Below are 17746 nucleotides of genomic sequence, written 5' to 3'. Positions count from 1 at the left end.
TTTAAAAGTTGTGAAATGAATGAGTTCGCCTGTGATCCCCTCTTCTCAAAATAACTATCAATTATGTTAAAATAGCTATCGATTATAGACTTGAATATACCAGATGCTTAGGATAGTTTGCCAGCAATCCTTCATTCCAGTTTCTATTTAACTTCAGGGCTCAAAGCACTATGAAAAGAGATCAGGCTCCACTCCAAATCTAATGCTACAGTGTGCTACATACTGTGTTACACTGCGCTGTCAGTCACTGGGTTCATGCCAAACTCAACATCCCAGCCACCAGCAACAAACCGCCCAGTGATGAATTATGTGTTTTGGTCCATTCTCACAGCTGACCATTGTCTTCACAGAGTTAAAATCAGACCTGCTTGTTAAATAGGGAATGCATCCAATCAATTTAACAACCCCAATAGCTGCTGCAGGTGGGCAGAAAGATAGTTTTGACTCTCTTTAGCTCTACTGTGGCTGTTTTCCAAACCTTCTGTTACTCCCTTAGTCACTGCATTGTATTATAGCTGTACTCAAAGCATAACGCTAAAACCTAAATGACAGTATAATGGCTCTGTTCCAAACCAAATGTTTTAACCTTACTTAGTGTATTAAGTTTCCATTTAAAGCCAAATCCTCCCTCCTTTCTCCCTCCCTCTGTCACTTTCTCTGTCACTCTTTTGATTATGTGGTCAGTTAATCTGCTGGCTTTGCTTGGGACCGCAACAAGGTGCATAAACACATACACACACAGTACGATCAGATAAGCTACAGTGTGTGTTTATGTGTGTGTGAAGAGGGATGAATTTATGCCTGCTTGTGTGCTAATGTGTGTGTGTGTGTTGTGTCAGATGAGACAGTCTGCTGGGATCGTGGAGGCCTGGAGGCACCATATGGTCTCTGTGTCGCTCATAGACCTCTCTGTTCTCCTCTCTCGCCTCTCTTCCTTCATCCTTTCTTTTCTTTTCTCACTCTCCTCTCTCTTACACTACGCCTTTTTGATCTTGCATCTCTCTTCCTCCTCCTCCTCCTCCTCCTCTACACTCCCCGCTGTTTCCATCCTTTTCTCTCACTTCCTCTGTGTCATTCTTTCTGTCACTCACATTTTATATTCTCCTCCTCTAGTTTGCACTCTCCTTAGGGTCTTATTGTCTTTTCCTGTGGTGGGCTCCGTTAACTTTAAGCTCTTTTAACCCTGTCACCTTTTTCTTTTCAGTATCTGATATTTTTGTACTCTGACATTTACCTCTTAAATGCATCAGAAATATTGGTCCTCTATTGGACTCTATTGCTTTTGATTGATCTTTTAAAAATGAGTATCTTTATTCCATCTCTCTGTTCCTGGAAGTTGCTTTGATGAAGAAAACCTGAGTTAAAATGAGGATCTTTCCTGAAAACATGGCCATTTTCCTGATTATAAAATCATCTGCCAATCATAAAACAACTAGTGCTTTTAATGACAAAGACATTTGCTGTGTACTGTGATTGAAATGCATTTATTGATCATTTGGCACAAAAAATGTACTTGCAGCCACAACAGTTTAAGATTGTCCTTTGTACTTTCGAAAACACCCATAAAGCTTCCTCCACGGCCAGTCAGAAATGTAATATCACTTTCCCTCTCATGTAGGTTACAGCGTTTCATCATAGTTGTGCAGCCATTAGTTGAAAATATGGCCAGCACTGGCTGACGCTGAAGAATACTAACCCCTCTTGAAAGACTCTCTATTTTTCTTGTTGATGTGTTTTCTCTCACTTGGAGAACTTTTGCTTTAGCCCTGCTGATGAAAGCACACCTTTAATATTTGTAGCACTTCAAAAGTTGGCACAATATTACCAAGATAATGGATGGAAGCCCATCTTTTGTGTCCTCTCTGTCAAAATCCATTTCTAAATTAACTTCATCACCGTTAGAGGGACACACATCCTTGATGATTTGAACTTAAACTCATTGGCACTGACTTTATTGGATTCCTAGCCCTTTCTACTCTTATTATCATCTTCCAGTGTATGACAGTGTGTGTGAGGATCTTGAAGAGTAACAGCGGAGATCAGAGAGCCTCCGAGCTTTGCAAGAAAAATACAAAGAGACAAAAGGAAAGCAATGGAGAGAGGCAGATAAAACACATGTAGAAATGCTTGGCTATATTGATCATGCAAATTATGTGTCAACAAACAATATTGAACTGAGCTGAGAGAGAGAGAGAGAGACTGACTGTTGGCAATATTGTGTTACATCAATGCCAAGAAAGTAATTGCATGGAAGAAACATTGAGTCTGAAGGAGAAACTTTTTGATCACTGACTGAGAATATTTTTGTTTCATATTCCTAAAAGACTTCAGCAATATGGTTAATGCATTATTTATAGTGATAATGTTTAATGAAATACACTCAGAAAGGGAAACTAAGACAGTTAATGCAGCTATATTGAACTGAATTTAATGCAGAGATGGCTGGGAGGATGGAGAAATGGTAGAGGACAGGATAAGAGAGAAAGGAAGAGAGGTATGAGGTGGTGGGATGGAGGTGAGGGGAGGCTGAGCGGTCTGGAGGGAGGTGTATCTATCGACTTAGAGGTGCTGTGTGGGTGTCTGGAGGTTCTGACAGGTAGTGTTGCCCTGTTATTTAGTGTCCCCGGTGGAACACAGCAGTTTGTGGGGGTGTTTTTGCCAGACACCTCTGGAACAATAATACCTCTTCAACAAGAAGACAAAGATCCCTGTTTTTATGGTCTCTGTTTCTGTAAAGCCATTTATATCCTGCAGAGATCGCAGCATGTGTTCATGCATACATTTTAGATGTATAACAAAAATACAGAAAGAATGCAGGAAGGGGCTCTCATGTTTGCTTATTAGCTGAAAAAGTGCCTGGAATCTCTCAGAGAGCAGGATCCATCTACTCCGCTCTCTAATCCACAACACACACACACACACGAACACAGCTGTCGTATCTGTTGCTATGCCACCCGACTTCTGACGGATTTTTGTTTTGACTGAGTGTGCCCGTGGTATGAGATGGGAAAAGAGAGGGCGATTATGGTGCAAGACAGACAGGGAAACAGGTTGGAGCAAAGTGGACAGAAAATGTATGGCAGAGGAAAGAAGAGACAGGTGGAAAGAAGAGGAAGGAAGGAGAAGTGAAATAAGTGAGGGAAAAGATTAGGAGCAAGAAGAGAAGAATATGTTGGGGGAAAGAAGAATAACAGCAAAGAAGGTAAATGGGATAGAGAAGGAAAGAGAGGGATAGTAAAAGAACGGGAGGGCAGACAAATGACCTGCAGGTTTCTCCCTCATCATTCTCTCCCCATGCTGTTTTGTCTCTACAGACTTCTGACTGTATTAATACATACCGTAATGTGGCATTTCACGGGAGGACTTGGCACTTGAACACAGCATGCTCAGTGCCCTCATCCTTTGTATGTGTGTGTGTGTGTGTGTGCCTGGGCATGCTAACATTAGCAGCTGTCAAAACAGACAGTGCTCCCCCTTTCATGTGTAGTTAGGAGTACAATAGATTGGAATATAATAGAGAAGAGATGGGCAGCAATAGAGCACTATATTTCTCCTCTTCTCTCTCATCTCTTAGATCTAGTTTGTCGACTCACCACGTCTGGCCAGGTGGTGGGTGGTCGAGCTGGGCGGGGGCAGGCCGATGCCCCCAGGGGGGTGGGTGTGAGGGGGCATGACACAGAGCTCTGCAGCCTTCCTCTGTCGGAGGGGCGGGGTCATGGGGGCGTCAAGCCGCCATGCCTGCAGCCTCCACTAGGGCGGCGACTGCGAAAAGCGACACCGAAACACCTGAAAAGAGAGAAAGATGTGTGAGACAGAGAGAATTTTTGCTTGTTTGCACCTCCAGACATCTGCACATCCTAATTCTGAGGGAACATCATATCAATTTGTTATTGCACATGGTCACTAACTGAAAACTTGCATGTGCACACACACATGCATACACCCGTATACGCCAGCAGCAGTGAAGGCTGAAGCCAGACACTGTGTGTGTGCGTTCATGTTTTATGAGCCTTTAGTGCACACATTAAAAGTGTATTTCAGTGCATATACATGTGTTTGCACCTGTGCTTATTTTTGTGCACATGTATGTGTGTGTACATGCGTGTGCACTAGCATCACATCAACAACCCCCTGGTATTTCATAGGCATAAATAATAGATGTGTGCGTCTTTGGCAGTTTACACAATCAGTTTGTCTTTCCCACAGACAGACCCCCCACTGCTACTGTCTGGCACAGAGACTGACACGGCGAGAGAGACAAAGTGAGAATGACATGGGCGGAGAGAGGAAGAAGGGAGGGACAGAGAGAGATGAACAGAAAAGGTAGAGAGAGGAGGGTAAAGGCATAAACTGTGAAAACATATGGATGGAACAAAAGCTGAACATAGAAGGAAAAAGAGGAGAAAGAAATAATGGGAAGAATAATTAAAACAGAGGTGCCTGTGAGTGTGATGCTGCCGAACTACCCTCGAGCAAGGCAGGAGATGGTAGAGCACTGCTGACACTTTTTGCTGGATAAATTTAGGCAACACAGCAGCAGTAACCCAAAACACCCAAAACAAAACAAACACGTTTGGGTGATGATGCTGTCCAACTGACTGCACAAGTTATATCGGCTCTGAAACCTCTTAAGTTATTAATATGGTCCACCTCAGCAAATCTGTTAAAACAGCATCAATCCTTTAATAAAGGACCTCAACCGTGCAGAAATATTCACATCAGGCAATTGGATTGCAAATTTCACAAGACAGTTCTGTAGCCCACAGACCTGCAGAAACCCTCTTTGTCTGTGATCGACTCATCTACTATGACATAGAAAATTGTGGTGCAAAAACACAATTCTTTTTCAGTTTTATAGATAGCGAAAGTATTGTACTTGCTTGCTATCTCATTTCGTTTGCTGTATCAATGGGATAGAGGAACTTGTGGGACATGCAGCCAAAAAAACACTTATCTCTATCTATCTCCAAAAATGACCCATTCTAAAAATAGCAGAGCAATGAAACAGATCCCACATGCTTTAAAAAGATGAGCCTTGTCACAGTTGAGTTATTACAGTGAAAATAAGTTTTACAAGCGGGAGATTACCATGGGAGAAAGCTCGTTGGAACTTCCTTACCACATGACTGATGCACCCTGTTGACTTGCACCCCCTGGGCCAATCAGTGTAATTTTGAAAATGCTGGAGTGCTGCTGTGAGATGTGTCTTTTCCCAAAGTATCATCAAAACCCAATCAGCAGTGTGTGAAATATTGCACTAATCAGATTAGATGTGTCGTTAGTTGTTTGGGGGGGGAAACTGAGAAACGCTAGACAGCTTTTTCTGACATGGTTCATTTTGCTATAAAGCTGAATGGAGGTGTATGGGCATTTATGCGTGTGTTTGCACTCAATTCATAACACGTGTGCAGTAATTATGTAAATTTGCACCTGTGCCACTTTAATTAGGCATATTGAGCAAAAAAAAATGATCCAGAGTAGTAGGAGGATAAAGTGGATTTGTGGAAAGACAGGTAAGAGGAAAAGATGATAGATGGGCCTAATGAAGATAGACAGACACGAATATATATATATATATATATATATATATATATAAATATTCAACTTTCTATGTATATAGTCAAGCAGACAGACAGACAGACAGACAGACAGACAGTAATTGCAGTCACTTCCAAAAGTAACACTCATCAATCTGTTCAGGGTGTCAGTGAGTTATTTACAACTGGTTATATATGAGTTAGGGGAAACTGAAGGAGAGGAGAAGGAAAAGGACATGGGGGAAGAAGTGAAATAAGAGAGAGGGTGACGACGAGGAAAGGAGTTGTAGAGAGACAGTGATGAAAGGATAAAAGGAAAATATAGGCAAGGCAGTGAATGTCAGAGAGGAAGGGGAGGTAAAAAAAAAAAAGTACAACAGAGAGATCATTAAAATTCTCCTCCACATGCTCCTGAGTGTTTTGGTGTGTGTAAAGTGTGGGGTTATGTGTGTGTGTGTCCCAGTGGTGCTACTTGTGTTATCATTATTGCTATTAGTACCTGCCAGACACTGAACACAATATAAAATGCTTGTCTATCAGCTCTCTCCCCTCCTTCTTTATACTCCCTCTGCATATTTTGCTTCTTCACATTCTCTTCTCCTCTCCAACATTTCTCTCTCTGTCTATCTTGTCTTTATGACCTTCATCTTTCGATATTCACCAATCCCTTCAGTCCTTCCCATCTCTCTCATTCTGTCTCTCCCACTCTGCCCCCTTTTTTCGCTCTGTGACAAAGGAACACAGTCATGTACAGAAGATATTCGGCAGATGGATTTCCTGCATGTGATTAAAGCGACATTAGCCAGACTCTTCTGGGAAATTTGAGTTGTTCTTTTTAAATGAGCGCATGAACTTCGTTTAAAAAATTTAGAAACGCAGATGAGGAATGCGAGGAATTTGGGAACACTCCTCTCTCTGCTTGATTTCCTTTTCCAGTTAGCTGCAGAGTGAATTTATTTCAAGACTAAAGCACAGTGGAGCTGTTTTTTGTTTAAAACATCTAGTGATTTTATGATTTTTTTGCTGTATGCATGTAGGCTATATGGAAGAACACAAGGGTTTTTGCTGATGTTTTGCATGCCAAAGCATTCTCACACATTTGGATCCATGCTATTTTTCCTTAGTTGTATTCAAATTGAGTATTTCTGCAGCTGTTTGTAATCGATCTTTAATTCCTGTTTCAGCTCTGGGACTGTAAGTGTAGCCTTGGTTTGCATGTTGGCCATTTGTCAAATGATTCATGGCTTTGTGTCTGTTTATTTTGATTTATTTTGGGGAGGGAAACAGTTTGGCCGGGAAGCAGTGTGCTACTTTACGAGCAGAAAGTAAAACCATTCACCCATTCCAGATTAAAGGCAGAAATAACATTTAAGCAACTAAAACTGTACAAGAAAAAAATATATAATTTATCAGTACACTGGAGAAATGTGCCAAAATGTCATCACATGCGCACTAATGCAGGAATTGTGCAGCAGAAGGTCACCTCTGCAGCCACATACTGTCGCCCATCAGTTCCCATCTTGTTAAATGGGTGGTCTGGTGGCAAGCCTGACTGTCAGGCTATTCTCAGAAAGCTTTTTTTACCAATTTGACCTGGACACTGGGGCAGCCAAAATCCACACATGCACCCCATGCACACATTCGCCCACACACGTGTAAATACTTGGGTGCTAAAGTGGCCTGCATGTTGGGGAATCAAGTAACACCCCCCCCCCCCTCCTCTGGGCTCCTCTGCTCCTCTTCTGCTCCTCTCCTCTTTCCATCCTATTTTTCCATTCTGTTTCTTTCACTAACTGTTTCCTGTCCGCACTTAAGCCGGATTTATCCTCCACAGGGCGCTGCAGAGGCTTCATGCAGAGCCCTGACGTGCTTTTCCTCAAAAATTTAACCACACACCTGGGGGCTTAGATAACAAGTAGAGACCACCAGCTGCGGTTGGTCAACCGGGGCTGCTTGTGTTTTCTCCCACACGTTTATGATGCTGGTAGGGATTGTTGCTAGTAAAGAAACAAGATGCAAAAAGGCTCGATAATGTTCTTATTTTTAGTCATGCTTGATACTCGAAATATATATTTTGTAATCTAGCAAATCCGTTCCCAGCGTAAGCATCCCCACCATCGCTCTCTATCAGAAAGTGAATAAGAGAATATAAACATTGACTGGAGGTATATGTTAATTGTTTGTCTCGGTAATGTCTCAGTTGCTTGATATTTGTATTTTGCCTTCAGACTTTCCCGTCACGTTTCATCTACCCATGAAAAAAAAGTGAAAGAGTGTAAACAAGATGACTGCATCTGTATAATGAATGCACAGCAGCTCGCATAAATCCTTCCTACATCAAGGCATCTTCCACGGAACAACCAAAACACCTTGACAGAGAAGCTTAAATTTTGCTGTACTTGGCACAGAAGTGCATGTGCTAGTGTGTGTGTGTGTGTGTGTGTGTGCAAACTTGGATATGTCTTCCCATCTTTGCCTGATTCACCTACTTGAGCCCATTTTTCAGACTATTTCGTCATTGTTGTGACTTGTCTGCTTGGCTGGATTAATAGCTTTTATAATCAATGTGGCAGGAATTCTTTTCAATCTGCCACCAAATTGAAATCCACCTGTACACAAGAGGACGTCTATCCATGTGTGATGGCAAGTTGGCGTGTGTGTTTGTGTGCGTGCGCATGACGGCATGAGGGTTTGAATGTGGGTGTGCAGCCCGTGAATGAGTGGCATCACAGCTGTAAACACACAGCCCAGTCATTCACCTTCAGCTCTACCCTTCCTGTCTCTTTGCAAACACACTTACACTCATTAGCCGGTGTTTAATTCAAGCTTTGTTTAAGGGCCCTATCAAAGTCAGTTAATTTATCAGATTTTATAACAAAATAAACCACATTATACAATAAAGAAAAAGTCAGAATAACTGAAAGGTTTTCCTGTCATCGTACATGTTTGCATGTGTGTGTCTTTGTAGGTGTGTTTATCTGAATAACAGTGCAGGTTACTAACAAAGGCAGAGAGAGGCAGCCAAGCTCCTCTAAATCAATTTTTAATGGCTTTCTTACATGGGAGGGGAGAGATTGGGGCAACACAACTTAAAATGCACGCGCGCACAAACACGCACCTAAGCACATGCCGATAGCTTGACAAATAGAGCCACATATTGTATGTGTTGACAGGCACACGGTACAAAAATATGTACAGATATATAATTACACATGAATGTAGGCACGCAGACATACGCTGTACGTAAACACACGTTTTGTCCAAGCATACATGTACATGCATAGCATACAGGTCAGATGCCTGGCACATAATGGTATGGGAATATATGCTGAAAGAAAATATTGCGATTATGAGTGTGTGTTTTTTGTTAAAGAAAAAAAAAGACTTAAACACTTTTGGACTATAAATTCAAATGAAATTCAACCAGGCTGGTGTCCCTCAGCTCTGCATAAATCATAAAAAAGTCAAGTGATAGAGATGATCGGTTCTGCCTATAGTGGGAATAGGATTTGGCAACTGACAGCTAATTTTAGATGTGGCATTTTAATTTCATACCATGTAATCATGCATATTTTGAATAATTATGAATGCATTGTTTAAGAAAATGTAAGTTCAGCTTTATAGTCTAGCTCTCCCTAGATTAATTTACACCAAGTGCTACGGTAAAATACAAGCTTCTTGAACACTAACCCAACAATAATCTAGTACTTATTATGTTATTTGTATGAGCACATCAGTAATGTCACCATGACTGTTCACTCATGCCTGGAAATGATTTGATGAGCGGTTTTTGCAAGAGTTGTCAGACTGGTCTGAGGTGTTAGCCATGTAATTAGCAGGCTTGTCAAACTACAGCAGTAACCATTTAGCTAGTTAGTGGTAATTATTGCTTTCTGTGGGTTTATGTTAGAATGCACATACATTACTTAGAGGGCATTCAGATAATTCCCATTAATTGGTAGCTAATGTAAAGAGGCACAAGAGCCTCGTGTATACCCACGGCATTATTGTATAATCACAGTGCAGCTCTAAGTCAGTCACTCTTATATGACACCTTTTTAAAACAAGGTTAGACTCTACGGTGTGTTTAACAGCAGCACACTACACTACTCAGACTGAGAATCAACAGGACACCGTGTAATAGAACCCATCAAGGGTTGCAAATTTATTGAAATTATATAAGATACAATGAATGTCAGAGACACTTGCAAGTGAGATAAGAGGAGGGAGTAAGGCAAGACTGAGGGCAGGCAAAGGAAACAAAATATTACATAATATAACAGTTGTGTATGTTCGCATTAGATTATTTAACCAGTAACTGAAAATTAGTTTGTCCTTTAAGTTCTGTTCATCAAGTCCAAGGCAGAAGTAGCAATGAAAGGATATTAATTAGTTAGCACAGATCCACATTCACATAAACCCGCAAACATACAGAAGCTCTGCAATTTTGGTGTGGTGGTCAAAGTCAGACCTGCAGGTCACATGACCCCTTGGGGTTGAGAGACACTTTTTTACTGTACACGTCTGATACAAAACAAATGGATGTTTCCTGAGCATCGTACAGATCGACTTTGGCTGGAATATATGGGCTGCCATGTTTGAGCATGTCATGCAATTTTAATACAAGTATGGGTGGTACATCTGACATATTAGCATTAGTCGTTCTAAAAAAAAAAATATCCCAGTATAATTGCTGTATATTAACATAATCTGTGGGCTCGATCTCAACAGATTATGTATAAAGAGGTTTAGTCTTACAGTAACTTTGTCTGCTTGTACCAAAGTCTCTTTTAGAATCAAGCGGCAGAAATAAAAAACAGCAATACCCTATACTGGTCTCTAATATCATGTTATCTTACTGTTTATGCCCTGCAGGATATGTTGGTATTTCAAAATATTACAGCCATAAGTATCTTTTATAGCATATTGTTTCTTGTGAGGTCCTCTACACTTGGTTTGCATGTGCTCTACTGTTGCCTGTCTCCGTCTACATGCTTCCTCTGTGTTTAGCTGTAAAATACTAATAACTGAAAAACGAAGGAATACTCCTTTCAAAGGGACTTCACTAGTATCATACGCCCATACTTTTATGTGAATACACCACTGATGCTCTTCACCTTTTCCCACTGCCCACCTCTGCAAGCTTTGCCCCGAAACCACAGCCCAAAAATTCCAGTGAATGTGCATGTTGTGTGTATCCAGGAAACAGGCTAAGGGCTGACTTTTTCAGCATCCACCTCCTTACGGCATGCACCTTTCGACCCATCAAAAATACCCATGTGTTTGTGGAAAAAGGGCAAGTCTGTCTCTGTCCGCCGACTACTTTGTGTGATACAGTACATCTTTTATACCGGTCGTAAAATGAGATGATGAGCTGTTACGTTGAAATGAAGTCTGTGTGTGTTTGTGTGTGTGTGTGTGTGTGTGTGTGTGTGAGAGAGAGAGAGAAAGAGAGAGAGGGGTTCTGAGAAGAAAACTAACAACATAAACAGACTTACCTTTTGACCAAATATCTCAGACAACACCAGCCTTATAGCTTTCTGAAATCAGCCATCTCCCCCAAAATATCCCAAAAATAAAAGCAAAAAAGATCAAAAATCTCTCAAAGGACAAAACAGTCACCCGTTCACTTAAAGAAATCCATACATTCAAGATCCTGGTCAAATGAATAATGTAAGAATAATCCTCCTGTATAGAGACAATCCCCCCAGCCTCCCCTTCAACCCACCAATGAATTGTAGAAAAGGAGAGATTGTGTAGGAAAAAAATGAGGGATTGTAGAAAAAAAATGAGGTGAAGAGAGGCTTAGAGACACAAGAGGAGTGAAGAGAGGATAAGGTCCGTAGAGGGAGAGGGATGGAGATAGTTAATCCTTTTCTTCGGATCTATTCCCTATATGAATGATACGTCCAGCGCCGCCCTGTTCGCTGGCTTGTGCACTGCCGTGTGTGTCTGAGAGGCGTGAGTGTGTGTGAAAAGAGAGAGACGGGATGTGTGTGTGTGAGAGAGAGTGAGAGAGAGAGAGAGAGAGAGGGAGAGGGAGAGACAACGGCATTAGGTTGCTGGCGTCATGCGCTAGCCTTTCTGTGTGTCGCTATGTTTGTGATTCCTGCACTCAGCACGCGCCGGAGTGTGTGTGTGTGTGTGTGTTTATCCACACGTATACTTGAAGGCTGTCTTTCCGGTGTGTCTGTGTGTGTGTGTGTGTGTTTGTGCCCCCACCTCCCCTTCTTCTTTTCCGTATGTGAGTGCAGTCGTGCGTATGGCAGGAGAATATGTGTGTGTGTGTCTTGTCAAATATAGTAACATTAGTGTATGCTGCCTCTGTCTGCCTGCAGCTCTCCCACTGTGACAGAGAGAGGATGAGGGAGGTGGAATACAGAGAGTGATAATACGAAAGAGTGAAAGCCAAGAGATAGAGAGAGAAAGAGGGAGTAGGAGGGAGGGGAGAGCGAGGAGAAAGTAGAGAGAGGTGGTGGGAGAGAAGAGGCTGGTTGAGAAAGGATAAAGGTAGGATGGAGGAAGAGAAAGGGAGGCAGAGGACAGGGAGGCATGGAGGGAGATGGAAGGGGAGAGACAAAAAGGTAGATGTGAGAGAGAAAACTGTAGCAGTGGAGTGAGGGAGGAAGAGAGCGAGGGAGGGAGGGATCAGCTGATTTCAGTGAAGATGAGAATATCCCTCTGCCACATGGGCTTTTCTCCTCCCTCTATTTTTTTTCTTTTTTTTTTACTTTCTTTCTCCACATGTCTCCTCGCTCAGCTTTCATTTTCATTCTATTCCCTGTGGCAGCTCTCGTAATGACTGGCTGTGTGTGTGTGTGTGTGTTGAGTATGCATGGATGTATGCACATACATTATATTGTTTTAGAGTGCGTGCACATTTGTGGGAGCAAAAATCTGGTCCTCCCAAGGTAAAATTTCGCATTATACTGTAGCAATTAGGGCAAATCCTGAAGAAATCCATTTAAGTCAATGCACTGTCCTCCATTATAGTGTGTAGTGTGTGTTCATTAGTGGAAATCATTGTGAGAAAGCAAAAATGTTTCCCTTGGAAGACACCAGTAATAATTTTTGAGACAGAGAGAGGGAGGGTGGGGGAGTAACGGGGTGTGGAGGGGGAGTATGAACTGGTGGGGAGGGGGGGACTGTGTGTTTGTTTGCACACAGCATATAATTACTTGGCTGCCTCCTTACATGGACTGAATCATAGCTGACACACACACACACATTGTGCTTTTAATGAGCATGTGAATCATTTGGCTCTACAGTGCAGCATTTCCCTGCATATGAGAGTGTTTGTGTGAATGTGAAAAAATTGTCCGCACCTGTGTGAGTGACCTTGAGTGCTGACGCCCAGACTGGTAAAATACACAGATTTGCTTTCAAATCTATTGTCAAATCTGTTATCTGTCCTCCATCTTTCCTTTTAGCTAAGGGCAACGTTCAAAACACTCAGTTAGCAATGTTTCATTTTGAGTGTTGACCATCTCTGTCAGAGGTCAAAGTGACCAACATCGCTAGCAGCAGGTAATATCAGCTCTCGCTAATTAGCATTCATTCCTTCTGGCTAAAATGAAACTTGTCTGTTGTCTGGCAAAAGTGCTCTCCGCAGCTTGTGTCTGCACTGTTGTTTCTGTAGTTCCAACAATTCCAATAAAGTGGTAGGTCTTTTCTCTAGCTGGCCGCTCACGTCACTTTCAACAGTCACGTTCTCCCAGTTAGACTATTCATATATGATATCCCATAACTGAAGATGATGATAAATCGGCAGATCCCCAATATTACGGGAGTCGTATCAGGACCACAGCCAAAAAACTTGAGTAGGCATTTAGCTCCATTATGTATATACGTTGTATATCCATATGTTTCCATTAGGACTTGGTGGAGACCAAAACAGAGTTATAAGGACAGTGGATATTGGACTCACATTATCAGATGACTCCAAGTGAACTAATGCTAGATGTGTAAATAAGCAGCTGTTTACTAACGAGTTCACCATATCAACTTTGTAAGGAGATGATTCTGTCATAGTGAATCTATTTTCGATCCAAATTATTATTACATTTTCAATAAATACATTGAATTATAAATGATAAACTAAGTGTAGTTGAAAGTTCAACCAATCAGCCCACAGTCTACAATCTCTAACTGATCTTAATTCATTCAATCAGGACAAATAAGCAATGAGTCAGTATAAGACAGGAAACATGCATTCAGATATTGAAAAATACTTGCCAAGGTAAGTGTAACAATATATCATCATATGACCATGCCATCCTGTCCCGTCTATTTACTAGTCAGCAGCATCTACCTGTCCACATTCCTGAGTTTGCACTCATTACTGTTGCCAGCACCATGGCTTTGCACAGGCCAATTAAAACACTGAACTGGTCAGCTGCCAAACACACACACACATAAATACATCCTGAACTTGAGTCTTCTAGTTTCCTGCCCAAACGTGGGCGCTGTGCTGGCTACATTGGTCTTGAATGTACTTCCTGGCAAACAGAAATCTGCTTTAGCTGCCACTAGCTGCTGCCAGTTCTGGTTATATAGGACACATTCTTCAATAGTAGTTATGAAAGATGATGATGAACGATGCAGCGAAGCTGCAATATGCCGTTCCACTTAAAAGTTCTATTATGTTGTCCATTATTGTTGAAGGACATTTTGTAGTAGAAAGAACACCTGCTTTTAGAACAGCAACTGTAGTGTCTGTGTCTGTGTGTGTGTGTTATCCCAAAGGGGTAATTAGTCCTCTAATTAGTCCTGCCCCTTTCTCTCCATAGTGCAGGGGTCAGTGACCGGGGTGAGCCACAGTGAAGCATCCTTTAAGTTGCTGAGAATTTAGTGCCAGGCTCAAGGACACTTCATAACACTGCACTGTTGAAAATAGCCAAATTTGATTCATTTTACTATTAACTTCAAGCACCTTTTTGATGTGCTCTCACGTGACCATGCGATATCTATCTTATGTCGTATTTTGGCCAGAACTCTCTTGTAAAATGTCCTGGTTGAATAAAGATGAACTAAAAACATAAACATTTTTCAGCACCTGCCGTTCTCAACGCCATTTACAAATCCAGGGACACACAGTTGTTAAAGAGCAGGTGATTACACTTTGTCAGTCCCTCCACGTCTGACAGTTGGAAAGCATTTGTCAAACACATCTCTTTCTCTTGTGCGCCATCCATAGGCTCTGTGCACATATTCAGCAGGAGAATTTTGTTGCATTTGCTTTCATATGGAGAGAGAGGGAATGGCAAACTAAGCGCTTAGAGTTTTTGTCCCGTTTCACTGCACTCAAAATTCAATCTGTTTCAAGTTTGTGTTTTTAATGACCTTTCTAGTGTGCGTCAGATGAAATGACGGCGGTCTGTGATGTAACCTGAAAGTGATCCATGATGGATAGTTTCTTGACCGCAGGCCCTTCTTGATCATCAGGTTCTTACGTCTATTTCTTCTCCAAAGAAGAAGGGTGCTGCCTTTTGTGTTCTATTAGGCTATTCAAATCATAAACAACCTTAGCTAAGCTTGTTCCACTTTCCAGTGCTCTCTGCGCCTTTTCTGATGAGCACAGCTAGTACGTCTGATCAGAAGGTAGAGACCCTTAGCATTTTTTTTTAAAAAGATGAATCTGAAATTATAGTAGTAGTCTTGAGTTGCTGTAAGCAAAATTGCACAAGTATGCAAGTATGTACAAGTGCAAGTATGCACAACAAAAGATGTTAAAAAAGAATATACTCACTGGCTAAAAAACCAAGTTAATGAAAGTAACTTCAATTCTATAAACAACACTCCTTATAATATGACTGCCCCAATCTCCTCAGGCAGCCCCTGTGAGACTTGAGAGGGAAGAGGTTTCTAACACCAGATAAGAAACACAAGGTGAACTTGATTTATTTGGTCCTCCAAGGGATGTGTCCACTTTTTCAGGCTGTTTATGTGCCTGGCAAAGAGGCCTTCTGCCGTGAGGATCCATTGTTAGTGCCAGCACCCCCTGCCAAGGCAACTTTTATGGCCGCTTCTGTTCTATCAATGATGTAGCAAATACGTGTTCTGAAAAATTATTGCTCGCAGTGGTTTGGAGCAAGGAAGTGTATTTTTTAACCTCTATGTGTGGCTATTATAATTTCACCAAGCATTTCTTTATCAGATGTATTCATTCCCCAGCAACAGGAATATTGGTTTACTTATTATCTAGGAGGCATGATTAAATCCCTGCACTCCTTGCTGTTCTTTGCATCTAATATTAAAGATTTATGAATTTAAAACCAGGCATTCATTATAAGTTGCTATGTGAACTTTATGGATGTGAATCGACTCTCCCCTTTCTGTAAAATCTCTCTTCTCTCCCTCTGTCTTACTTTTCTGTGCTGTCCCTCCCCTCATCTCTATCTCCCTCTTTCTCTCTCTGTCTTTTTACCACCCCCTCCACCGCTCTGTAATTTACTGTGCTATTGGGTGAGTGTCAGTGAAGATGAATTGGCTCTAGTCTTTGTATTAACACCAGGTCTGGCCAGGCACGTTTAGCGCTACAACCACTAGTTCCTGCATGGAGCAAGTGACTTCAAGGCACCATCCATCTTAACACACACACACACACACACACACACACACACACACACACAGACACACACACAGGGACAAAGAGATTGTATATGTCTACGGTTCTATCTCAGGAGTCATTGGTGTCTCTGTTCCCATATATCAGCATTTTCTATCATCCTTGAATCAGCCTCATATTGACCAGACAGTTTTATTACCCTTTGGTCAAGATGGTCAATGAGGATTGCTCCATTAGAAATCAATCATGTTTTAATTCATGCCTCAAAACACATTTTTCCAGACAGGCTTTTATTGAATAGCAGCTAGCCTATTGTATTCCCCTTTCTTTGCCTTTTTGTTCTTTTACAATGTCTCTGGTATTCTTGTTTTCCTCCTTAGCTTTGATGCACTCTTCAAGTCTTTTGTAAATCGCAGTATTACATTAAATGTATTACAACACAATTTTCCAAGGCTGTGTTCGGAGTGGCATACTATATAACGTACTGCCCATTACCTATTCAAAAAGTATGGACTTCAAAGTGTTTATCAGCAGACTGTTCACACTGAAGTACACGCAGCCCGCAGTGATTTCAATGGAGTGATTTAAAAATCCAATGACATGGATTCTTGAACAACATTATTTCTCAAACCCACATGTTAGGACTGATCATTTTTAGTTTAGTTCCTGCAGTAAACTTTAATGCTATTCGCCAATGATTTAGTTTACTCACAAGCATCCTAAGTATCCTGACTTTTAGTTCCTAGTATGGGTCAGCTCAGGCTTTGTCCCTCTCTTCTGTCTCTAAACTCAAGCTGAGATAACATCAGGGTTATTTTCTCCAGACTTTGGAGAGCTTCCTCAGTGATGTATGTCTATAAACATACAGTCATGAATTTGTCCTCAAAATCTGTATTTGTGACCCAAAAAAACTCAGTTCAACAGTTGCCTTATATCCTAGTATTTGGTAAACACTCACTGAAAGCGAGCGTAGTAGCTCACCATCATTAAAAGGAAACAGCAGTTGAGATTTGAGGAGGACCAATTTTTTCCCCACAGTATTCAAGTTTTGTACTACAGACGGATGTATGAGCAAGACAGTCAAAGTTCACTGCCGCAAAAGTACGCTGTTACCACTGGAGGACTCAAAAGCATGACTCAAACAGTAGGCAGTTATGGTAAAAAAAAAAAGTCTATACTTGCAAGGGTGGGCACACGGGTAGGCAGGCAGAAATCAGACAAACAATGCAGTGAGGGTTAGGCAGAGATCAAACAAACCAGCAACACTATACACAAGGAGAATGCTGGAACCCTGTGGCACAGAAGGAGGGGAAGACACAAACTAAATACACTAAGGCAGGCAGGTAATGGGACACAGTTGGGGGCGGACACACAATCAACAATGGTGGAAAAAACACAATAGGAGGAAATGAAGACTCTGAATGAGAAGATGAGTAACAAAATAAAACAGGAAATGATGATTACATGAAAAAGACAGCATGAACTGGGATACAGGGCGGGACATGACATGACACGTGCGATTTGGAACGTAGCATCAATGTGTGCAGCCAGCCTGGTCTGTTGCATTTCCCTGTGACATGCTATCTGACACTGCAGGATAAATTAAGTGGTACAGACGACGGATTATGAAGTATTTTAGGTG

The 17746-nt window shown here is 41.6% G+C and overlaps 2 protein-coding genes across 2 annotated transcripts in view; one reads left to right on the top strand and one right to left on the bottom strand.

The window, feature by feature from the left end:
• Window positions 1–17746, top strand: part of cacna2d4a (calcium channel, voltage-dependent, alpha 2/delta subunit 4a) — an 83889-nt gene that overhangs the window by 40484 nt on the left and 25659 nt on the right. The window lies entirely within an intron of this gene.
• Window positions 1–17746, bottom strand: part of lrtm2a (leucine-rich repeats and transmembrane domains 2a) — a 36713-nt gene that overhangs the window by 11823 nt on the left and 7144 nt on the right. The window contains 1 exon segment of the mRNA XM_070854197.1: window positions 3597–3786. Coding sequence (XP_070710298.1) covers window positions 3597–3786 — 190 coding nt within the window.

The sequence above is a fragment of the Pempheris klunzingeri genome, chromosome 22 (genome assembly GCF_042242105.1).
Source record: "Pempheris klunzingeri isolate RE-2024b chromosome 22, fPemKlu1.hap1, whole genome shotgun sequence".
NCBI lineage: Eukaryota > Metazoa > Chordata > Actinopteri > Acropomatiformes > Pempheridae > Pempheris > Pempheris klunzingeri.
Note: the sequence above shows the minus strand (reverse complement) of the source record. Positions and strands in the feature narration are given on the sequence as shown.